Source organism: Mauremys reevesii, linkage group 16, assembly GCF_016161935.1.
Source record: "Mauremys reevesii isolate NIE-2019 linkage group 16, ASM1616193v1, whole genome shotgun sequence".
In the NCBI taxonomy this organism is placed as follows: Eukaryota; Metazoa; Chordata; order Testudines; family Geoemydidae; genus Mauremys; species Mauremys reevesii.
The window spans coordinates 27,672,524-27,698,181 of record NC_052638.1 but is presented as its reverse complement, the minus strand read 5'-3'; the positions used below and the strand labels follow the sequence as shown (position 1 = coordinate 27,698,181).

At 41.8% G+C, this 25,658-nt stretch overlaps 1 protein-coding gene and 1 long non-coding RNA gene across 3 annotated transcripts in view; one reads left to right on the top strand and one right to left on the bottom strand.

Annotated features, from left to right (window-relative positions):
- The window catches only part of CDH5 (cadherin 5), a 49,052-nt gene extending 41,273 nt beyond the window's left edge, over positions 1-7,779 (top strand). For both annotated transcript variants that reach the window (XM_039502750.1, XM_039502751.1), the window contains 5 exons: positions 236-378; positions 2,544-2,668; positions 3,891-3,999; positions 4,284-4,529; positions 5,658-7,779. In XM_039502750.1, the coding sequence (XP_039358684.1) occupies positions 236-378; positions 2,544-2,668; positions 3,891-3,999; positions 4,284-4,529; positions 5,658-6,151 (1,117 nt within the window). In that variant the 3' untranslated portion in view covers positions 6,152-7,779. The remainder of the gene's footprint in view (positions 1-235; positions 379-2,543; positions 2,669-3,890; positions 4,000-4,283; positions 4,530-5,657) is intronic.
- LOC120384291 overlaps positions 1-25,658 on the bottom strand; it is a 116,026-nt gene that overhangs the window by 35,035 nt on the left and 55,333 nt on the right. The gene's annotated exons all lie outside the window — the stretch shown is intronic.

Below are 25,658 nucleotides of genomic sequence, written 5' to 3'. Positions count from 1 at the left end.
AGGAGGGCTGGAAGAGAAGAAAATAGTTCTCTGCCATGTGTTTGAAGCTTTAAAAAATGTTAGTCCTAGAGGAGAACAGTTACCAAAGCGCATGGTAAAGGCAAATTATCAGATCTGCCGTTTATCATACCACTTTGAACAACTTCCAGACCTTCTGCAATGAATCACTGAAATCCTACACACTGTATTACTATTCTTGTTTTGTTGAGGATTATCCTTTTTAAACAAAACACAGATATACCCTCCGAAGATCCAGCCCTAGTGGGGACTATGTCAAAGTATCCAATAGTGGAGATATCTTCATCTCAAAGCAGCTGGACAGAGAAGCCAGTGCCTGGCATAACCTTACCGTGGCAGCCCAAGAAATCATGGCAGACAGTAAGTGTTAACTAGAAACCTGTTTCATTGAGGGGAAAAAAAATCAGTATGTTTCTTCTGAATTATTGTAGTTTAAGAGAGAAAGAAAAGCCCCCAAAAACAAAACACCCACCTGTCAACATTTGACACAAGTTAATGCACCCCTTTGATCAAAGTGCCTGTGTTTGCCTTACAATGATTTTGCATTGCAAATGATCAAATCCAACAAATCTCTACTTCAGCAAGTGAGCGGAGTATCCTTTTTTTGGAATTTGGCCTATTACTATTATGCAAATTCACTCATCTTATTAACCAGAATATACCTTGTTTCACTCTCTCCCTCTTAAGCTAGTCAAGGGTTCTCAAACTTCATTGCACTGCGACCCCCTTCTGACAATAAAAATTACTACATGACCCCAAGAGGGAGGACCAAAGCCTGAGCCTGCCCAACCCCCACCACCCCAGCTTGGGGGCGCCAAAGCTAAAGCCTCAGTCCAGCTGCCTCAGGTTGGGGGGGGGGGCAAAATCAAAGCCCTGGCAGGGGTCCTGTAACCTGAGCCCTGCCACTCATGGCTGAAGTTTGAGCCCCGCTGCCCAGGGCTGAAGCCCTCAAGCTTCAGCTTCAGCCCTGGGCAGTGGGGCTCAGGCTTTGGCTTCAGTCCCGGGCCCCAGCAAGTGTAACGCCAGCCCTAGTGACCCCATTAAAACGGGGTTATGACCCACTTTGGGGTCCCGACCCACAGTTCGAGAACCGCTGAGCTAGATATACCTTTGAGCCAGTGCATGGCTGACACTCAACACGCCGTCTGGAATAGCAACTATTCCCCCAAGATGTTAAGGCAAATGGATTTGCCCAGAGACATCCCCAGAGCCTGCCACCTCATCGTCATTCACACCTATTTATTGCAGGAAGGGCACAGAGCTCCCCCTCCAAAGCATGCAAGGTGGCAGAATCCCACTACACAACTGCTGGGACAGCAGCAACCCTGCATAGCCTCACTCTAAAGTGGCCTTGTCTGAGTCCTCCATCAGAGGCAATTTCATCTCTAACAATTTCCTCTTAGTTCAAAGTACTAGTAAAACTGAAGGGGGAAGGGAATGGGGAGGAAAAATTCCACATTACCTACATCCTACTGGATTTGCCAAATGTAACTGTCAATATGGCACTTTAATGATACTCAAGAACACTGGTTGGTGAGCATTAAAAGGTGAAGTATAGATTCTGTAACATACATGTAGATTTAGTTTCAAGGTTACTCAGCAAGTCTTCTCCAGCTAGAATCCAGAAACCAGATTTAACACTTAGCCTTCAGTACAAATGCAAAGAATCCCTTCAAACCGCTAACCTTTATGCCTTGATCTGTAAGTCTTAGGCCTGGTCTACACTGGGGGGCGGGGGGCGAGGAGAAGATAGCGTAGCTGAAGTTGACGCATCTTAGATCAAATTTAAATTACTTACGTCGCATCCTCACGGCGCTGGATCTACAGCCACGTCTCCCCCGTCGACTTTCCTTCTGCCTCTCGCACTGCTGGAGTTAAGCAGTCAACGGGAGAGCGATCGAGGATCAATTTATTGCATCTACACTACACACGATAAATCGATCCCCGATAGATAGATCGCTACCCGCCGATCCGGTAGTTTAGATGTACCCTTAAAAAAAGCATCTGGCCTGATTATACTCCCACAGTACAAAAAGAGCAAAATTCCCCTCATGTCCATATGTAGAGCCGTTGTAACCACTTCCTAGGCCAGACCCTTCAACAGCTCTAAGTCCTGCCATAAGAGCCAAGGAGCAAGTGGGAAGGAGGGATAGTCAAAGCTTGTTATACTTTCGCAATCTTCAACTGGCATACATTCCTTTGGGGTTATAGACAGCTGGCACAGTTTAGAGCAGCCCCTAGGTTGTTATAACCTACACAGAGTCCAGCACAGTGAATCAGGCAGCCATAACCAGTTCCCTCCATCCCACTAGCAGATCTCTGTGCAGGAACAAATCTGGGCCTAAATTCACATCTAATAAGTAAAAGTAGTATAAGCATAAATTCATAAAAGTGTGATACTATTCATGCTCATTATGAAGAAGTTCCATGAATGATGCAAAGCACAGGACCAGAGTTCTGTATGGGGCTCAGTCTGTAGCCAACTGACTGATAAATCATCCATTATTTCATATTTATCATTTCAGATAGACTGTCTGACATAGAATCACATACACAAGTTTATATCCAGGTTCTTGATCAAAATGACAATGCTCCAGAATTTGCTTATCCTTATGAGCCCAAAGTGTGTGAAAATGCTGCACCGGGAAAGGTAGGTAATACATGAGAGGGTTGTTTCTATTTATATTTAACCATATACCTTCAACCACAAGTTAAACCACAACTCTTTTGATAAGAATTATCCTGTTTGCTAATCCTAAATACTGATCTGCGTGTGCTTCCAGTGACTACTCCATGACTGCACTGACCTCTGAGCTGTCAGCACTCAGAACTTTTCTGCTTCGGTCTTTTTGCTGCTACAATACAGACATCTATCACTTGACACACACACACACACTGCATCGCTCTCCTTAGTCCCTCTCCCTCCCATCAAGCAGAAGGTCAGCAGAATGCATGCACATTAGCCATTATATTACAGTTCAGTTAACCCTACAAGATGGCAGTTATCACCAGCAATTCATTTTCATCTACCTAATATCCATACATGCAAAACCTGAGCTATGTAAAATAGGCAGGAGAAAATATGAGTAAATATTAAGATTGCAAATTTCATCAGCACCCAATTTGTGTGCCAACAAATAGAGTTGGTATTTTTAGGTGTCATGGGTTCCTCAGCTGCAGCCTTTACATGAAAGTTTTTTGATTTATATTCATTAATTTACAGTCTTCGAGCCAGATTCTACCATTTGATGGAAGCTGTATGTACAGACCCAGGGGTGGTATTTGACCTTTAACTTGATTTTGAAATACTTTTTGGTATATTATTTATTGATGTCATATATATTATTCATCTGCCATACATGCAGTAGCTGTATTGTGCGTTTTGGGTATTTGGGGGAGATTTTCAAAAGCAAGCAAGGAATTTAGGAGCTGAAGTCAGACATTCACTGTTATTAGTGCTCTTAAATCCATTAGGCACTTTAAAAAAATCCACTTAAGATATTTAAATTAACATTAGTTTATTCTCTTTATGATTAATTACAAGCCATGCCACAGCCACACAGCGGAGTAGGAGAGAAAATCCCTTTCCTCTTTGTGTGGCAGGATTCAAACTACCTGGCTTTTAGCACCTGCTACTGTGGGGGAGTATAGAGGCTCTGCACCAGTTACTCTCCATAGAAAGTAAGCAGGGATTTTTCTGGAGGCACCTGGGGCCTCTCTGGGGGGCTCCCTCTGGAGTGATGCAGCTTCACATGACCTCTTACTGCAGATGTCCATGAAAGGCCCAGCACAAAGCTATTGCATTACATAATGAGTGTTTTTACCACTGTGTGCACTGCATACCTAAAATTTGAACTTTGGGATCTTTATAGGTGATAATCAGGATTTCAGCTACTGACAAGGATGAAATGTTGCCTGGCGTTAACTTCAAATATTCCCTGACCACGGAAGATAGCAACTTCACATTGGTTGACAATCACGGTAGTGTATCCCTCAGTAGATTTCAGTAGATAGCAAACGAGAGGCACCAAGAAACATGAGGTGAAAGCTACAGCGATAATCTCTGATGGGAAATTAGCTATTGTTATTTATAAACAGGTTAAGGCTTTTTCAGCAGATAAAGTGTTGTTCATGCCCACCCAACTATTTGCGGGGTTCCTGAAAGGCTCAGTTAGCCTCAGGGGATTGTGTCAGATAATTGATAATCTATAAAGAAAGTCAGACATTGAGATCATCACTTAATTAGATGTCATTACCTTTTCCAGATAACACAGCTAATGTCACCGTCAAATATGGACAGTTTAATCGTGAGCTGGTGAAAATCCACTACCTACCTGTCATCATCTCAGACAATGGCACGCCAGAGCTAAGCAGCACAAATACACTTTCCATCAGTGTCTGCAAGTGTGATGAGAAAGGAGAATTCACTTTTTGCGAAGAAGCAAGTAAGCAAGTTGGAGTTAGCATTCAGGCACTGGTGGCGATTTTTATCTGCATCCTCACAATCCTTGGTAAATATCTGATATTTCAAGCATACTCTGCTCTTGACATGTTCTTTCTAATTGAGGTACCTGAAGCTTTGTGCTTATCCAGGATCAAGAGAGTAAGTCACATTCAGTAAATGTAAACTCTTGCATTTACTTTCTTTTTGGCCTATTAGAATAGTTGTCTTACTTAACGAAGGAGCAGTTGTAATTTCACCAAAGTATTAATATTATTTAGCACCATTAGGCATAATATAACTGTACCTGAGATCTGAGCCAGAGAAATAACAGGGCCCCATCTCAAAAGGCTGAATTCATGTGGGCACAACATGTAACAATGCAAGAAGACACCAATAGAAATTATATTGCATAATACATTAATGGTGCGACTATAGGCTGCTGTACTTGATGTATGGGTATTGAAGCTTTTGTGAATGGAAAGCTGGTATCCAGGATTGTAACTTGGGTGGCATAAGAACGCATAATGTTAAAAAAATATTAATATAGCACGTAACATGAACTGGCTGACATGTGGGGATTGGTTGGGTGATGGAGCTGTTCACCTCTAGGTCATCAGTTTGAGTTTAACATGGACTGGTAAGTGTGAAAGTGGGTATTGTTTGATAGCCGAGATGTTAAATGATTGGATGGTCCAAGCTCAGTTCCTAGTGGACAAATGTCCACATCACAACGCCACACCCATAAGTCAGCCTCAGCAAAAGAGGTCAAACACCAGCCGATTATGGAGAATGAACTATGGTCTCTCTGCTAGAGATATACCCTCCAGGGCAGGGCTCAGGCATATTGGTAGGGCAGCATAGGGAAAGCTTGCACTGCTGTTGCCTGTTCTCTGTTCATGAATACAGGACTTCAGGCTCCAGGACTAACAGTCTGGTGCTGTAAAAATAAAATTCTAAGGAGATGAAGAAATCAACACTAAAGCAGATTGATAGAATGCAAAAACAGGCCCCTTTTGTGAACACATCACTCCTACATTAGGAATGTTTTAGATAACATTCAAAAAAAGAATTAAATAGCATTTTTCCTGCGAAAGAACTTCAGATTATGTTCAGTTTTAACTACACTGAGTTTGGTTTACTCCAATTCCCTATATTTGCCTTTATTTACAACTGCTGGGATATGTTTTCTCTACAGTAATCACATTGCTGATCATTCTGAGAAAGAGGCACAAGAAAGAGCTGACTGTACTCAGGAAGAATGTGGCAGAGATTCATGAGCAACTTGTCACCTATGATGAAGAAGGTGGTGGTGAAATGGACACCACCAGCTACGATGTATCTGTGCTCAACTCTGTCCGCAAGAATGGCATGAACCTGGAGCCTGGGCCCTGCCTATATGCACAGGTCCAGAAGCCAACAAGAAATGGAAATTCTGGCACTGGGGAAATGGCAATTATGATTGAGGTGAAGAAGGATGAAGCTGATAATGATGGGGATTTGCTGCCATATGACACCCTTCACATTTATGGCTATGAAGGTGCTGAGTCCATTGCAGAATCTCTTAGTTCTTTGGAGTCAGGATCCTCTGATTCAGATATCGACTATGACTTTCTAAATGACTGGGGTCCCAGATTTAAAATGTTAGCTGAGCTTTATGGATTGGAGCCAAATGAAGACTTTGTGTATTAAGTTCAAATCAATTGTGTTTAGCTTTTTCCCCCTAGAGACAGATAGTAAAGCCAAGATGCAACCAGTATGCAAAAGGAGGATCAACAGATCTTTACACAAGCAGCACAGGTTGTAACTATGATTCTAGACACCAAAACCTCAAAGCATTTTGGGTTAAAAAGTTACAATGAAATCCATTTTTTTTAAAGTAATGACATTGTTCTTGTCCCATTCCCTCAGCATAGGTAGCCCAGATAGTACACGGGCTCCTCCACTGACACTAGTTCTCTAGGACCCACAGGTGAGCTCCACCGAGCATGTCTTTTCAATCATTACTGCCCAGCACCTGTGAAAGTTTTCCATATATATGCTGATGCCTTCAGCAGCATACCCCCGATTTCATTCCATGTGGTGTCATACCCTTTTATCAATGTGAAATTAAGAACAGAGGAGTCTAGCGACTCTGAGAAGGAACATATTATGGAGGCACCTGTAGCCACCTCCCCCTCAAGTCTGCCTTGCTTCCTGTACCATCTTGCATGGATAATCCATGCCTTTGCTTCGGCAGCAAAGGGGAGGATCATCATTTAATATTAAAGATGATTCCATTATGTTCGAAGAGAATCATGATTTCTCCCTTCTTCCCAATTCACTAGTTACCTTTCCACTCCAAAAATGGGCTACTGCAGGAAGATAGTAGAACTTTTTGGGATTTTTAGAAGACCACCACAGTGGTTTTAATTGGTCATTTTTTAAAAGCTTGACTGTGTGGACTTCTTGCACCGTCCTGGAGCATTAAAATCTCCCTTTATCCTCAGAAAAAAAAAATTTCCTTTCTTAACTAGGATCTTGGTGCTATTCAATGGAATATACCCTGCTGGGCAGGAAACCTGCAGATCAGGTGGAATATTAAGGCTCCAGAACTGTAGGTCTCACTGGATTGCAACAAATCACAGGTATTACAGGCTAAGCAGGCATGGGTTTTTCTAGGAGTTTTCTTTCGAAGATAGTTGAAGGTATTCAGCTATTTCAGGAAAAAAAACTCAAGGGTCTCATTACTGTGAATTTTGTTTTTAAACAGGTACTGTAAAATGGGTATTTTCCACCTAGGAAAGTAGTGGGGACTTCCAGACCAGACTATTGTAGCTGTGTACTCTACTGTCTGTCTGAAAGACCAAGGCATGGGCATAAGCAAGGTTTTGGGTGTCACCACCACTACATCCCTAATCCTGCAAGACACATGCACATACTTCACACACAGCGGGGAGTCATCCCATTCAGCTGAATGCCAGTGCACACAGTGCATCAAGTCAAACAAACATGTATGTTTTTCAGGATCTAGGCAAGTGATGACGATGGGCTGGCTCCTGCTCCCACTGATGTAAGGCTCCCATTGATTTTAATGGGAGCAGGGTCCTGCCAATGAGATACCCAGTTTTGCAGGATCTGTAGGAATTAGTTTAGCTGATCTCTTGATTTAAGATTGGATTTTATACTAATACTAAAGTTGTCTTTTTTAAACCAGTGTAGTGGAATTTCACTGACGTGCATTTCACTAAGCCACCCATAGCTGATACACAAAAACCAGCATCCTTTTTCAGCAAAGATTTAATAGCAAGGGTATTAAATCTGCAGAGCGGTCTCTGTAGTACTTCACTACTTTTTCAAAAATACACTATACAATATTTAGTAGGACACTTTCATCAATTATTCAAATTATAGTACACTTTCCAAATACAGGCCTGATCCAAGCCCATTGGGAGTCTTCCCATTGGTGGTTGGATCAGGCCCTTTATAAATAATGTACTTTTTTTTAAATTGTTTGTCCACTTAATCATTAATTTGCAAATCCAGTCCTCAATGCAAGTTAGTGAGGTTCTACTGATGATTGTGTTATAAAGAATTCTTACTAATACTTATATTTTAAGATTTTCATGTGTTGCTATTCAACAGGAAATGTTAGCTATAGAATTATTCAGTGCCATAGCTAAAGAATCTTCTGTACACAACAGCCAGATAACATTTTCTATAATCACTGTGGGGTTTTTTGCAGTCTGCGTTATAACATTATTCTAAGGAACATTGTACTGATCTCTACTGCACATCAAAGGTGTTTGCACTGGATATTTTCTTTTAATATTGCTGTACTTGTTTTGTTTTTACTTACATAAAAGCCAAATTCAAATGTAGTGTTATTTCTCTGTGAATTAATAAGCTGCATGCATAAGACAATAATAGGCTTTTGGGTGATCTTGCTGCAGTGAATTCAGTCAAAAGAATGCTGGAATCTGTTAGTGAAGGGAATAGGAAGTCATCAAACCCAGAGAACAGTAGACACGGGTTCATAGAGGAGCTCTGCGTAAAAATGATTTTTTTCACGCACTTGGAAAGCTATACGCTAAGAGAGCGGTTCTCAAGCTGTGGGTCATGACCCCATTTTAATGGGGTCATCAGGGCTGGGTTAGTCTTGCTGGGGCCAGGTGCCAAAGCCAAAGCCCAAGCCCTACTGCCTGGGGCCGAAGCCCTTGGGCTTTGGTTTTGCCCCCACCCCCAGGGCAGTGGTGCTTTGGCCTCTCCATATGGGGAGGCAGGGATGGGGTGGGTTCAGGCTTCAGTCCTCCCTCCTGGGGTCATGTAGTAACTTTTGTAGTCAGAAGGGGGTCGCAGTGCAATGAAGCTTGGGAACCCCAGCTCTAAGACCTTTTTCCCACAGAATCTTCCCTTCTCAGACATCTGATTTCACGGAGACCCTTTTCCAGGCAAATCAGAGCTGTGCAACACACGGGTTTTCTTGTCATGTGGGGCCAGATTTTCAAGAGAGCTCACCCCCAATTGGGGGTATGGAGATCTTTTGAAAGTTTGCCTACAGAATCTCTGTGATTCTAGAGGGAGATACAAATATACAGAGAATACTGTTATAGTATTAGCCAGATCCCACACATGCAGGATGGAGCACAGGAATCAGGACCTTCCCACCCAAAAATACAATCTTCTATTGTTTGAACTAAAGGGGAGTCTCCATTAGCTACCACTAGAACAGTTCCATCCTCAGTTATCAAATGTGTTCAGTGTGTCCCCTGATAATTTTAGATGACCAAATGGAGGGCATTTTCAGTGTAATTAACAGATAGCTGGGGATATGAATTTGATTGAGATTACAAGGAATTTTGCATAACTGTTTGAGGAGACAACAGTTAGAGGAGAAATTCTTATTTCAGTTGATAGGGGGCTTTGGAGATTAAAGTCCCAACTCCTATCCCTCATGTCGTATGTGTATGACTTAACTGCCAGCCAGAATGCACCTATCCCGACTTCCTCTGCACTCAACACTGTTACTCCCTAGTAATATCTTCATCCCTTCAAGGGATGCATAGCACTCTTCCCCATCACCCCTCAGCAATGGCATGGCCCAAAGTCTCCCTAATATTTCTAGTCCTGCCATACCAGAAGCAAAGGACTGAGCAGGGGTGCATAGCACTGTACAAAACACCACAGATAGTCATTTCCCCACATTGCCCATAACCCTGGATTTAAGGGTTAGCACACAACAGATGAGTAGACAGTCATACCAGAAAGGGAAGGACCAACTCAGGAGAGAAAGCTGTGTTTGCAGAAGTTAGTAGTAACTGTTTTAAATTGCACTATAAATTGCAACTAACCATCTGTGAATACTTAAGTCTCACAGTCTAAGACCCTTAAATTCAGCGTTTTAGACAACAGTCCTTTATCATCTTTTTTCTTTGTTCATTCTCAAAGTTCATGCCAAAACTTTTTTTTAAGAGACGTACACAGACTGTTGACATTTACACAAATATAAATCAAATGAAAACTGTCAGTTCTTTCAGAGCTAAGTGTCAGGAGCAGAATAATATAAAAGTTTCAGATTACACAAATTTAGCACACATTGCATTAAAAGCTCAATACTTATGTCAGTTAAGTTACAATGAAATGCATTTTTCCAAAGAAAGACCAATTAAATATCTATCTGCGATAATTTTGCTTTTACCCAATATTTTAAGTGTTATTCATTTAATTAAAACATACATTTGACTTTTATTCTTAGTCTATCATGAATTTTTATTGTATTATTTTTATGTAATAAAAGGTCATGCCAGGAGACTAATGCATTTAATAAAGATTTGTACATGGCCCCCCATTAAGGATCCTTTATTAAATAGTCATTTATGCTTGAAATCCTTGCTAAACAAATTAGCAAGGAATACCTGTTAAAAAAAACAACATTTATTGAACCCCTTTGTATGCCAAAATAATCTGGTGAATTGACTCAGCTACTACTCCAAATAGTTTAGATGAATTTTCAATATTTAAGGGAAAGAATAATTCAAAAATGAACCCTGTAGTTGCATCAAGTATTATGTTATTAGCATTCAGCACAGCTATTGTAACCTGAGGGAGAAATATAAAAACACATAAAAGCCAGGAAAGAGGACATAAAACAAGAAATGAGAAGGGAAAAAAGCATTTAACTGTTCTTGGGGGTTTTTTTCCCCGCCTTGTTAATGGATTCTCTTCTTACCTCCCTGGCAGCAATACAAATTAGTTCTAGAAGGGGTCCAGTCAACATTGTTATTAGAGCTGAAATGTCATTTCATCAAAACCAAAATGTTTCATGGAAATGTATCAATTTCAATGAAAAAGCATCTGGAAGGTTTTGTGGATTCATGACGAATACCCAGAGAAAGAGGGAGAGCACCCATACATTGCAACCAAACCAAATTTCCAAAACTTGAAATTTTATATCAGATTGTTGTTTTCTGGTCAGCCCTAGTTGTGATGCCTGAGTCATGAAGAGCAACGGGGTCTCCTTTGGAGTTTAGTGCTTTGATCCAAGAACCCTCCCTAAACCCATCTCATATTTTCCGCTTCTGACACTTACATCTTGCACATGCTATGTAATGCTGTCTGTTGGTGACTGGCTAGCCGTACGCACACAGATGTTTCATGGCTCACAAATCTATCCTCAGTCTATCCACAAATCTATCCTCAGTCTATGTTATGCACATCAATGGTATTTGAGGGACTTACAAGATTACATTTCCAAAAGATTTTAGACCAAAATCTCCAGCTTTCATCATTCTAATGCTGTAGTACAGGTCTCTGGGTAGATCACTGGCAACAGGGACCAAACCAGGACTTCTGGGTCTTAAAGCACGATCCTCTACTGGCTGAGCTAGAAGACCTAGCTCTGTCATCCAACACTGTAGCGGGCTTCTTGATCTCTGTACATGGCCCAGCCACTACAAGAGGGCAAGACCGATGTGGGTTACACCTGCAACTATGTACTATTTATAAACCAACACCCAAACAATGCATGTTGTAGTTCAACAAGTAGCATGTATGAATGTATGACCAACCTGCATCATCCTATTTAAATTTAGCTCTAAAAATAGCCCAAACAGCAATTTAAACCCAGCATACAGAAGGAGATCTGAAGTCTGAGTGAGAAGGGCTAACTGGATTCCTTCTGACTTTTTAATGCCTTACTAGAATATTTTTTACCTTTTAGAGGCACAAATAAAACTGCCCCATCTAATATCTGTCATGCACAAAGCAAAACAAAAAAATATTATAGGCCACTTTGCCAGGACCAGGCTTTGAGGTGCTAACAATACCTTGTGTTATAGTCTCTTCTTGTGTGTTCATGATGCATAGAGTTACAGCTTCAAGTCAGAGAGCGCATACAGCTCACTGTATCACTTGATCTTGTGTTGAATCATAGGCACATGGACAGGCAAATTCACTGTCAAATTTCAGAGATCTAAAGCTTTTGTTATGATCCTGCCTTGCCAAGAAGAAAAGCCTAAGAAAAGCTCCCTTCCCAAGAAAAACATCTACTAGTGATGATAACCCCTCAATTTATACAGTATCTTTTATCCAGATTTATGCTGTTCTCAGTTACACATGCATAAATCCAGAGTAACTATGCTAACATCAAGGGAATTACTCTGGGTCTACACCAAAGTAAATGTGAACAGAATTTGGTGGTGTTATAAATAGGGCTACAGTGTCAGCTCCATTACGTTTTCTTTATTTAATGACCAGTTTATGATCCAACATACAGAGAGCAAAGACTGGGACTGTCTTCAATCTGGTCCAGATAATGAGCAAACAAAGAGATAGCTTTGGTTTGTGTCAGGAAGAGGGAGGGGAAGCATATAAGCCAGATAAATAGGACAGGTTTCAAAGTCAATGAGAGATGAGCTACAGTAGCTCCCCAGGGGATCTTTGTAGTCTTCTCTTTATTTGAAATGAATTCATGATTCTGTGTTAACCTACAATGGGCTCAGTTCCTGTTGCTACAGTTTCCAAATCAAAAGTTACCCTTTACTCTTAGACTGGGAGACTCTTAGGAGCACAAGAAGAATAACTACAGTGACTACGAACACAGTTACAAGTAAACAGTCTTGTTTGTATTATGTGTCATACTCACATACACATCTACCCAACCTGACAGAGCCCAAACCATAGTCAATGCTGTACATCCCCAAGATATTAGAGTCGGGTGGAGCTCTCAACGGACGGTCATCAATAGTCAGGTGGTTCCTGCTGGGGTCTTCCCATTTTTACCCAAACAGGGAACCTCTATTATATTGTTGTTCTGACCATGCCTAACCATCTTATTCATATGCATGAGGGTTCCAACCTTTTTCCTTATCTGTACTTCCACACCCCATAAATGTTGGGGTGCCCTACTTGCCATAGGTTGTTCTCTTTGTTCCCCCTTTTCCTTATTAGCATCTTATTAATATTTATGCCAACCTGTTTCCAGAGTAACCGGGGGTCAGAACAGAATTTCCCATGATGTTACAGTCATGTATCTTGCAGTCTATTTTTCTGAAGTGTCACCTTTTGGCACAGCTTTTACAGTAATTTTGTGATCTTATTGTAGGGTGACCAGATGTCCCGATTTTATAGGGACAGTCCCGATATTTGGGGCTTTTTCTTATATAGGCTCCTATTACCTCCTACCCTTTTTCCTGATTTTTCACACTTGCTGTTTGGTCACCCAATCTTATCGGAAGAGGGTCAGTGTTAGGTTACCCACCCATATCAAGTCTCTGTAAGCCTGTGGCCTAGTGTAGCTAAGCAAAAATATTGTACAGACCTCCACCTGTAGGCCTTGCATTACAGCTTTACCTTACTTACATCCTTAATACACACTAGTCATTCCTAAATACTTGTCTGTCTTCTAGTGGTTTGAGCATTGGCAGCTAAACCCAGAGTTGTGAGCTCAATCCTTGAGGGGGCCATTTAGGGATCTGGTGCAAAAATCTGTCTGGGGATTGGTCCTGCTTTGAGCAGGGGGTTGGACTAGACCTTCTGAGGTCCCTTCCAACCCTAATATTCTAAGATTCTATGCTATAATCCTATCTCACTTAGCTATTCATCACACTTTGATTACATATGAAATAACATGCACGTTAACAACACAAATGATAAAATGAACTAATTAGCTCACCCTTTTGGCTATTCTTGGCTGCCAGAATGGTCTGGCCATGACCAACAATGTCCTCTACATCACTGACGCCCTCTGTGCTAAAGGTTTCAAGCGGGGGCAGCATGTAGCCATTCCAGCTGATCTTATGACACCCCCCTTACAGTGAGGGTATAAATGGAGTGAGATCTGACTAGTTTGTGTTCCCTTCAGGGCCGGCTCCAGGCACCAGTGCCGCAAGCAGGTGCCTGGGGTGGCCAATGAAGAGGGGTGGCACGTTCCGCTCTTCGGCAGCAATTCGGCAGTGGGTCCCTCAGTCCCTCTCGAAGGGAACGACCTGCCGCCGAATTGCCGCTGAAGAATGAAGCGGCGGTGGAGCTGCCGCCAATCTCAGCTTCCCCCCCCAACTCCTCCCGCCGCTGCTTGGGGCGGCAAAAACCCTGGAGCCAGCCCTGGTTCACTTTGTACTACTGGAGTGGCCCAAAGAAGCCAGAGTGGGATCGGGCCATGAGTCTGACCCCATCACTTTAAATCTCCTATTCTGTTATTTCCCTGAAAACTCCCCAGCAAGGGAGTCACTCCTAAGATGAGATATAGCATGCAAAATTTCAGGACTGATTTCTTTTTAAAGGAGGTTGTGTGGGCTGTGGGATTGTAAATGGGGTTATAATGGTAAGCTATCTTTATTTTTAACTCCTCCTCCACAATACTAGCAATATGTTCCATGCTACAGATGTTAAGCAAGATGAGGCAGTGAGCCAGTGAAGCTGGTGGAGTTACAGTACAGGCCACTGTCTGTTTATTAAATTAAGAAAAAGATTCTAAATGTAATCAGCATTTTTATGTCATACTCATCAATGAACACCTGGTGGCACTCAATTCCAGCAATACCATGGGAGAAAAACATAATTACATTGCAAAATATGTTGTGCAGAACAATGCAATCAGAAATCTGCTCTTTCTCCTAGCTATTGGACCATGCTACACCAGCGTAGGGCACCTGCTCTTTGCAGTTTTGTTGTTATAGCTCACATGATATTTTATTTAGATAATGGTTAACACTGCAGTCTGTTTCATACCCTGACAGTGAACTCAGAAGAACATAGACTCTTCCAAGCTAGCAAACATCATGCTGTTATAGCCTGCTAGGCTCACTTTTTATGTCATGCTCGAGCGTATTACCTGAGGCTTGTGGAGCCAGCTGAAATGATTAAATGAAGTGTTAGATTCAGAAAGGGAACTCTAAATCATGATCTCAAACCAAACAGATTTTAAAATACCTGTGGGGGAGAAGGAAGGAGTGGAGGCATGTGAACTCCAGGCAAGGTTAGTGGGAGGAGAAAAGGGGAATATGAATCAAATACTACCCACCATTAAGGATCAAATTTTGATCCCGCTGAAATCAATACATTACATTTTTATTCTTTTAAAATTGAACCAGCATTTGATCGCAATGGGGTGGTTTTTTTAGTGATAGCTTCCCAGATACTGGCAGTGGAGAAACGCCTGTGATCATGGTATTTTGTTTTTCATATTTCTTATCCACATTCATTGAAAACTGTCCGAGGGAAAGTTTGAGTGCACCACAGGGGCCCTTTTTAAATTTAAACCTTAACCCCCCCCCCCAAAAAAAAACCCACCAAAGGCACAAGATAATTGCCAACCCCAGGTTTACATGGTAAAACTGAACTGCTTATTTTTTCTTTCCCTCCATCAAACAATCATCATCCTTCCTGGTCATTCAGGATCACAACTTTTTAGACATCTTTCACTCCCCACCACACACAGTCAGTATAATACCAAGTCTTAACAGTTTGGCTCCACAAAATCTTGAAACCCTTTCCTTTTTTGTCCACACTAATTGTCTCCGTCCTACTTATCTCTTTCCAAGAGTCCTGCACAATCCTTGTCTCTAACCTTCCTGTAGCATGATCAGATGTCCCAATTTTGGGGTCTTTTTCTTTTATAGGCTCCTATTGCTCTCCCACCCCCTGTCCCGATTTTTCACACTTGCTGTCTGGTCACCCTACCTTCCTGCTACCCACAGTGCTCCTCTCTAGTGCATCCAGAATGCACCTTCTAGTTTTTCTCCTCAACCACCAATCAGTTTTTGTTCCAATGCATTTTGTGGAATGGCTGTTCTCTGAACACGAACAAGCGTATTTGTACATGAATAGGAGCATGCACTACTCACGAGCCATCATTTGTTACTCATTTTCAAAGCGTCAAGTCATCCAAACAGAGAGCAGAAACAACCCCGTGTGACGTACATAATCAAACACTGTGAAAAATGAAGGGCAACTACTCCCAGTGAACCCTTCCCTAACAACCCACAGGCTGAATTTGTTTGCCTAAACTGTTTTTTCCACTCAATTACAAACAGCAAATTACTTAATACCAAAAAAAAATCAAAGCCTCTGTGCATAATCCACAAACTGAGCAGAAGGCTAAGTTCACCATTTGCAAAAATAACCTGACCAGCTCTAATTTTTATGGCACTGTTTCCAACAGGCTCCCCTGCAGCTGGAACGTTGTAACTGTGCTGATAGCTGGGGTGGGAGGAAGAGCTAGGACACATCAACAGCACACAGGGGGGTCTCTGTCCCTTCCGTGTGTCACAGAGCAATGCTCCCTGGCAACTCCTTCTGCAGAAGCACAATATGCAAGTTGCAGCCAACAGGGCTGCAAATTATAGTGAAGGGTGGCAGGCCCAACCTGTACTGAGGGCAGTAGCAGCAGCTGCTGAGAGCCTGAGCGAATGCTCATCTATTTGTATAGGCTTTGCACCAATGAGGAGAATTAAACCCTGACTGAAGATCAATACCACCCAGTATAACAGCAGAACAAGCCTCTACTAACACCCACTAATTTTACCCCCTGGGTATTCAAGCCTCGGAGCAACCCCAGATTCAGTGCCTATGGTAAGCAGTCTTATCATACTGTACCCTCTATAAATTTATCAAGCTCAGTCTTGAAGCCAGTTAGGTTTTTTTGCCCCCGCTACTCCCCTTGGAAGGCTGTTCCAGAACTTCACTTCTCTTAATGGTTAGAAACCTTCCTCTAATTTTAAACTTCTTGATGTCCAGTTTATATCCATTTGTTCTTGTCTCAACATTTACACTTAACTTAAATATCACTTCCCCTCCCTGGTATTTATCCCCCTGATGTATCTAGAGAGCTTTCATATCTCCCCTCATCCTTCTTTTGGTTAGGCTAAACAAGCCAGGCTCTCTGAGTCTCCCCTCACAAGGTAGGTTTCCCATTCCTCTGATTATCCTAGTAGCCCTTCTCTGCACCTGTTCCAGTTTGAATTCATCTTTCTTAAACATTGGAGACCAGAACTACACATAGTATTCCAAACAAGGCCTTGCCAGTGCCTTGTACAATAGTACTAATACTTCCCTCTCTCTACTGGAAATACATTGCCTGAGGCATCCTAGGATTACATTAGCCTTTTTCATGTCTGCATCACATTGGCAGCTCAGTCATCCTGTGATCAACCAATACACTCAGGTCTTTCTCCTCCTCTGTCACTTCCAACTCATACGCCCCCAGCATATAGCAAACATTATTTTTGTTAGTCCTTAAATGCATGAATTTGCACTATTAAATTTCATTCCATTTCTATTACTCCAGTTTTTAAGGTCATCCAGATTTTCTTGTATGAAAAATCCTCAGTACTTCCCATCCTCTTCTACATTGGCAATACCTCCCAACTTTGTGTCATCTGCAAATTTTATTAGCACACTCCCACTTTTTGTGCCAAGGTCACTAATACAAAAGTTAAATAAGACTGGTCCTAAGAACAATCCCTGAGGAACTCCATTAGTAACCTCCCTTCAGCCTCACAGTTCACTTTTCAGTATAACACATAGTAGTCTCCCCTTTAACCAGTTCCTTATCCACCTTTCAATTCTCATATGAATCCCCATCTTCTTCAATGTAACCAATAATTTCCATGTGGAACTGTATCAAAATGCCTTACTGAAATCCATGTAGATTAGATCTACTGCATTTCCTTTGTCTAAAAAATCAGTTGTCTTCTCAAAGAAGATCAGGTTGGTCTGGCACAATCTACCTTTTGCAAAACCATATTGTACTTTATCCCAATTATTGTGTATCTCTATGTCCTTAACTACTTTCTCTTTCTAAATTTGTCCCAAGACATTGCATATAATTGTGGTTAAACAAACAGGCCTGTAGTTTCCCAGATCACTTTTTCCCCTTTCTTAAAAATAGGTACTATATTAGCAATACTCCAAATTTATAGAGTAATTAAAAATCCTTGCTAATGGTCTTGTAATTTCATGTGCCAGTTCCTTTAATATTCTTGGATGGAGATTATCCAGGCCCCCCAATTTACTCCCATAAAGTTGTTTGAGTTTGATTTACATCTCAGATTTAGTAGTTTCTACTTCCTTATCCTCATATCCATTAGTCATCCTGCCACTACTGTACCATTATTAAAAACTGAGGCAAAGTATTTGTTTAGGTGTTGGGCCATGTCTAGATTAACTTTAATCTCCACCCCACCCTCAGTATTTAGCTGTCCAACTTCCTCTTTCCTTGTTTTCTTTTTATTTATATGGCTATAGAACCTTTTACTATTGGTTTTAATTCCCTTGCAAGGTCCAGCTCTGCTTGGCTTTTGGTAATTCTCACTTTTTCCTTACACATTTTGACCTACAAGAGGTAGCTTTCCTTGCTGATCCATCCCATCTTCCATTCCTTGTAGGTTTTCTGCTTTCTCTTAATCACTCGTTTGAGATACTTGCTCATCCAGCTTAGTCTGCAACCCTTCCCTATGAATTGTTTCCCTTTGCTTGGCATGCAGGCTACAGATAGTTTCTGCAACTTTTGCTTAAAGTAACTCCAAGCCTCCTCCATGTTCAGAGCTTTGAGTTCTTCAGCCTAATTCCCTTAGTATTTTAAAGTTTGCCTTTTTTAAATCAAGAAACCCAGTTGCAGATCTATTTTTGTTTATCCTTCCATTTAGCTTAAACTGAATTAGCTCATGATCACTTGAACCAAGGGTGTCCACTAAAACCAGTTCTTCTGTGAGGTCCTTACTATTCACCAATACCAAATCTAAAATGGCATCACCTCTTGTAGGTGAAGAAATCTGTCAGCTATCACATCCAGGAAAATCTGAGCCCTACTATTATTAGTAGCACTTGTCCTCCAATATATATCTGGGAAATTAAAATCTCCCATAATTCCACAGAGTTTTTACTTCATTAAAGAGGTCTCTTATCTTAGCAAAGCTGTCTCCAGATAAATTCCCTCCTATGGAGAAATGACAATATCCAAAACCTAAGATCAGGGGTCTAAAGCATTGGACAAGTTCTGGAGGAATTACTATGAATATAAATACTCTGACTATAATATACTATGAATAATATAATTACTATGAATATAAGTGTGACCAGAGTCTCAGGAAAGCCAACTGAGGTCATTCAATTAGTGTGTACTGCAAAGAATGGGCAGAAAATCCCCGAAGCTGGTGGATATTCCAAAACTTAGATTTACCAAGCCAGCACAAAACAGCTTCTATAATACCACAGTGGTTATCCAGAAGCCAACACCACAGTTCACTTAAAGCAACCCAGCCTCAGGCCTCCACCCAGACACCCAATTCAAATATGATGAGGATTACTGAAAATCTTATTCATCATATAAAAAAATTCTACCAGTCCCCAAAGGATCAGACACATTACCTCCCAAGCTAATGAATATTCCAGATCTTACCCAAATACGCGCTTACAGCAAATTCTTATTAACTAAACTGAACTTTATTAAAAATGAAAAGAGAGAGAGTCTATTGGTTAAAAGATCAGTGTACATACAGACATGAGTACAATTCTTGAGATTCAGATTCATAGTAGAGATGGTGAGCTTTGTAGTTTTAAAGAGTTCTTTCAGAATTAGTTCATAGATTATAGACCAATGTTTATATGTAGGGTGATTCCAGGTAAGGACTGGAGAACTCAACCTTTTGGCTCAAGCTTCCCCCGCATGAAGCATCAAGCAGATCTGAGATTAAAAAGGAGCAGGACCCCAGATACTCTTATACAGTCTCAGGTCTTCTTTGACAGCTCGGAGTCCTCAGGTGAACAATAGGCAATTATGGAGACTTTGAAATAGACCTATTTCCTAAGCATCACTAGTAATTAGCTATATGGATTAACATAAGGCAATTGCCCATTTTCCACCATTCTCAGGTGATTTGCTATACATTTCACAGAGAGATGAATACAATGATATTACTAGGTTTACAGTTTATTTAAATGTTAACATTTCCTTTTCATCTCTGACTCAATAGCTCCAGTGACAGACAGGAGCTGTCTGTTTACATGGCTAACATTGAACAAGATATAAGTACACACATACAATTAGTATCCTCAAATTAGTATAAGTACACACCTCCAATTCTCTAACAATATAGGTTTACATTTCAAAGTTTTAGCCTATCTACCATGGAATGGCCCTAATTACCATTCACATACTTTTCTAACATGTCTCTACAGGTTGATTCTGGGTTATTTAGCCTACAGGATGCTTAACCCTTTCTGGCCATGCATCACACTTTGTATAAGATTCATTGCAATTACAGAACAGTGGTAGCAACAATGATTTGCATGGTCAGATTCTAATTAGATAACGACTTCAGGCGGATCGATTTTTCACGATTTCGATCGATCGATATATTATCATCTCATCTCATCGGCGATATATATCGCGACCCTAACATCGATTCCGCGCTCCTCCCACCGCAACGGCGGGGGCCGGGCGGCGGACATGAGAGAGAGCGGACATCGATCCCCACGCGCCGGGAGGACGATCGAGTTATATAAGAAGATACTTCTCAGCCACTCATTCAGCTGAGCTGAAGTTGCGTATCTTATATCGATTTTTCCCCTTAGTGTAGACCAGCCCTAGGTCACAATAAGCATTAGCAGATGAGCATTTCATTGTCACAAATGTGTGATCCATACAAAAGCAAAAACAGTTCACAATCAGCAGCCAGGTGTCCCCAATACACCCATTTTTACATGCCCTACTTCTGATCCAGCCAGAAGACTTATCACATCTGCTTATTTATTACTTATTGTGTGTTCTGAGGGGAATCAGTTAAAGAGAAAATCCATAGCAAAGACCCTATGGAAAAATTGTCCTCTTTATACTTCCTTCCATTTTACCCACAAGATACTGCTCCTGCTGCTGCAGGCAGATGCTAACTTGCCTTCTAATTTAGCCTCTTGCAAAAGTGTACCTGACATGGCATTGATTAGTCATCAAACAGGCCTATAAAAAGCTCTCCATGTTTTCCATTTCCTAGTTGTAGAAGGAATCATTTGAAAAAAGTTTGTGACATTATAAACTGTATGTACATAGAGAAGAACAGTCCATATGCAGGAACAGGAGACTGGCACTCACAAGCTCCTATGCTGGCTCTGACTCTGATCTCCTTCAACCTCAGGTGAGTCATTTAGGCCCAGATTTCAAAAAGCAGTTGCAATTTTTTGCTACCAAAACTGGAGGCACTCTAAATTAGAGGCCACCTTTAGGCTAATGTATGGTAACCATACTTTCTTATCTCCCACCAGCATTGTGAGGGTTAATAAATGTTTGTAAAGCATTTTATAGCACACTAGAGGCTTCACAGAAATCTGCAAAGAGTTTAAAATCTAAAGACCGATCCTGCAAACACTTACAGCCCACTGTAGTGCTTCATGCCTGAGTAGGCACACTGAGGTCAAAGGGACTAGCCGTGTTAGTAAGCACTACACATGATTGTAAGTGATGGTCAGGCCCCATGTTGTATATGTGACACTATAAGGGAGGGTGATAAAGTAGAAGAGGCATAGGCAAGGATTGGAGCATAGTGATCACATGATTATTCAGCAAGGGAAGATCTTGGTGCATCTGAAAATCAAAGCTAACCTGTTAGTCATTTAAGAAAGATAAAGTAGGACATGCACATACAATGTTACATGAACAAAACTGGGTTACGGTTCCTGCGCTGCAAAAGACTAACTCTATGAGCGGGGCAATAACTGGGTATTCTAGTTTTATGGACAGACCCACAGCATTCACATGACAGGTGGTGCAATGGCTTCCCTTTGCCAAGAAAACTACAAAGAGACCCACATTCAGCTGAATGCAGACTTGGGTTTTGTTGTTCATTGCTTTTTTTATGCTACCTCTAGAGAATGTGCTCATTCAAACTTTAAACCTGGCAATTACCCATTTCACATCAATTTAAGCTATGAGCAGTGACGGAAATTCGGTGCCTGCACTGCATACCCATAAAATCAGCAGTATTAGTTTGGCCTCACTGTAATTTCTCCTTTCCAAATAAAGCGTAACCTATGTCAACTCTCTTGTTGTTACTCCTTTAATGGTTTTAAATGGTACCAGCCTAATAGCTTCAGCCATCAACCTTTAAAGATTCATTTTTAATTTGTGTGTATTTAAAACACTTATATCCTCCCTGGATTAGCACAGAAGGGGGCTGTAAAAACACACCCACCCATGATTTATGTACTTCCTCTGATCAAAAGGAAGCTTGTCATGAGAGTCAGAGGCCCACAGCAGTTTGAACCCCACAAGCCCTCATCTTTGTGACAGTTTACAAGTTGGACAACACACTCTGGATTGAGGCAGGTACTTCAGGAGTTAAAAGCATGAGCTGTTCCAGCTTGAGCCAAAGCTCTCCAGCTGGGGCGGTAACAGACATATCCTGTGCAGATTGCGAGTTACTGCTCTCCCTTTGTGCCCACTCACCAGTGGGTTACATTACAACACAATCACACAATGCTTTTTATTTTGATGCTGTGCCACAGGTGCCCGGTGAAATCCTCACTATCAACAGAACTTGACCTTGTAGTCCTCCCTAAACTCAATGAGAGTTTTCTGTATGTTATAACTGTGAGAGCTGGTAATGGAATTACTATGACATGTCCTTAATACACAATATCACAATACACTATTCAGAGAGTCAGTCATAAGCTGAACAGAAAAGAAGGGTTTTAAGGCAGGATTTAGAGAGATGTGATCTGATGCCTCAGGGACAGGAAAAGCGGGAGTTCTACATATTAACACTCTTAAAGCCAGCTCATCAATAGCTTCCAGTCCCCTAACTGCTGTCCTCTTCAGTTTAAGTCTCCAGGCTTCTGCCAGATAAGGATTCTGAGTGAATATTCTATTTTCTTCTCAAATATATGTATTAACTCATGCAAGGGAGGAGAGGAGAATGTCTATCTCCAGACACACTCAGTGTTCCTGAAGGGAAATTCAAACCCTGAGCTGTGCATCTCACTGCCCCCTCGGAAATAACACTGAACATTAAATATCTTCACAGACCAGGAAGGTTTCCTTGCATTTCTAAACTGTGTAAAAGAGTTTCACCTGCAACTAATGTGGTACCTTAGAGAGAGAAAGAGAGAGATTAGGGGAAACTCATTGTCCTGAGGCCTCCTCACGGCCCAGACAGAAAGCCCTGTGTTCATTAAAGGTTTGACTGAGTCTTTGTTCAGTACCCTGTGTATGGAGAAATTGTGGTTGTAGAGTCTACTTCTTTCTTTGCTCCTATGAGGGAGTAATTTGCTACAGCCCCTTTGCTAGCTGGTGCGGCGCAGGGGCGGGGATGGAACCAAAGTTCTGCCCCCCTCTGTCCCTACCTGCCCACTGCCACTCCCCCTCCTGTGCAGATGAGCAGGAATTGGATGTAGCCTTGTTTCTACCCACTCCCAAGGTGCTGGCTACCACAACTGAGCCTATGCCAAGGGGGGGGAGTAATCTGCATCAACAAAGGGGCTGGAAGAGATAACATCCCTCCTGGAGCAAAAGGGGGAGGAGCGGGAGGAAAGCAGGAACCAGACTCTGTGACTCAGAGGCACAATCTGCTTCCTGCCCTGTTCCTTAGGCAGCACAGCAATCAGCTAGAGAGAGGAGTAAGGGCTCAGAGCTGCTCAAAATAAGTCTTGCCATGGAGAGCAGAGTGAATAGATGGGGAGGAGACAGAGAGAGGATGGGAACGGGAGGAGCCCTAGCTCCACTCCATCCCCTTTTGCTCCATGGGAAGAGGTGAAATAAGGTAGTCCCTCCCCATGAATTGTGACTCAGTCTGCCCCAGGGTGGTGAGGCTGCATACCACATCGTGGGTTGCCAATTTCAGCCCAGCCCAAAATCCTTTGGACCAAATTTTGCTCAGTTACATCTGTTCAACCCCTCTGATTTTAATGGGGCCCCACCAGAGTAAGTGAGAGCCCAGTTTGGGTGCTAGACTCTTTACACTTAGGTGAAGTCACTGCATGGCACATTACAGCCCAGAGGGAATACTTAACGAGTGTTATAAATCCCTAAAGCTATATTTATGATGGAAATGTTGATGCAAGCTTAATTATAGCAATACTACTGTAAGCTGCTCTGCTAGGCAAGACATTTAAACCCAGTCTATAATAGTTCTCGCTGTAATAGGGACAGTCTTGCTGCACAGCTACCAGGCAAGGCCTGCTACCTGGAAAATACTGCAGCACCTGGTCCCATTCCCTCCACTACACTCATTCTAATGCCTTTTTTCTATTGTTCCAGCTAGCACCCAGACAGATAGCACAATCCCATTGACCTTTTCTTCTGTTTGTGGATATTTGACTTCCAGGCTAGACACAGAGGATTGCCATTCAGTCTAAATTAGTTTATATTTGCTTAGGTATTTCATATTACAAGTGCGTACCCAAGGAGAGTTTCTTCCCAAATCCAGACCCTATAAGGTTTCTCTATGTGATTTCCTTGTACTGTACATCCCTTCTGCCAGGTGGTTAACAGCAGCAAAATGGTTCAATATATCTAGGGTCCCTCTTGAGAATTAACTAAAGTGGCTCAAACCCCCTCCCCCCCCACCAGGAACCTGGGAAAATTAAACACCCACTCCCTCCATATCCTTAACGGGCAGAATTTCCCCACTCACCAACACTCCAAAACCGTGCACAAACAAGAAGGCATTATTAAGGGAAAGGGAATGGTCAAACTTGGGAAACACAACAACAGAACATCTACAAATAAAAAAGTAAATACTCCTCCACCTTCCCACCTGACAGTGAAAATGTCCTGCAGATAGTAGTCCCTTGACCGCATCACTTCACCCATGCACCAAAACCCACTCACAGCAAGGATCAGCAATTCAAGGATTTCTTTGCAGGTCTGTCTCCTACCTCAAAGGAGGCATCACTGCCCATCTCTCCATGTAGTGATTCAACTTTATTAAGATGTGAGGTAAGGAGAAGCCACACCAGAATCTGCTCCACTGCTGTTCTCTGCATCCTTTTCTACAGTGAAGGCCCCATAGGAAGGGAGTCAAAAGCACTTAGCACTATTGACAGAACCTAGCTACTTAAATACAAGCTCTTTGCTACCAAATAATAGCTCTTTTCTCCACTTAAACCCCCCTAGGAGCCACTATGCCCAAAATCCAACTTCATGACAAGTTATGGTGACCCTCCAGGTGTCACTGTGGAATTGTGGGTAGATCTATGCCAATGAAGCTCTCTATGGCAGCACTTTTCCCTTTTCAGCAATAGGGGAAGTAGGGAGTTCTTTCTCCCTGGAGCTTCTGGCCATAGGGCTTACACCTGTAATAATTTGAATACACACAGCTATTGATTTCTATTAAGGGCAGCCTCTGCACAGGGCCAATCATGTGATATACTTCTGTAATCAAGCTCCAGTTGAAGAAAGAAAATGTACAACATACCCTAATAGGGTGGGACACATTTTCATTTTGTTGTCAGTTCACATTGCCTGAAACAAAGTGATTTTGAAAGTAATACAGACATAGCGCAATAACACTGTCCTCAGCAAGGCTTCGAAATCCATTTAGGAGGCTCCCACTGGTAGAGCAAATATGCAATTACAACCAAAGATGGGTAGATCTCCAGACTAAACACCATCACAAGGCCATGTGTTAAATAATGCATGTTCTATAGCTGTTTTTATTGAAAAAATGTTCATTTAGTCTCCTAAAGGATTGTACTTTGAGAATAAACATTAGTAACTTCCGTGATAAATATA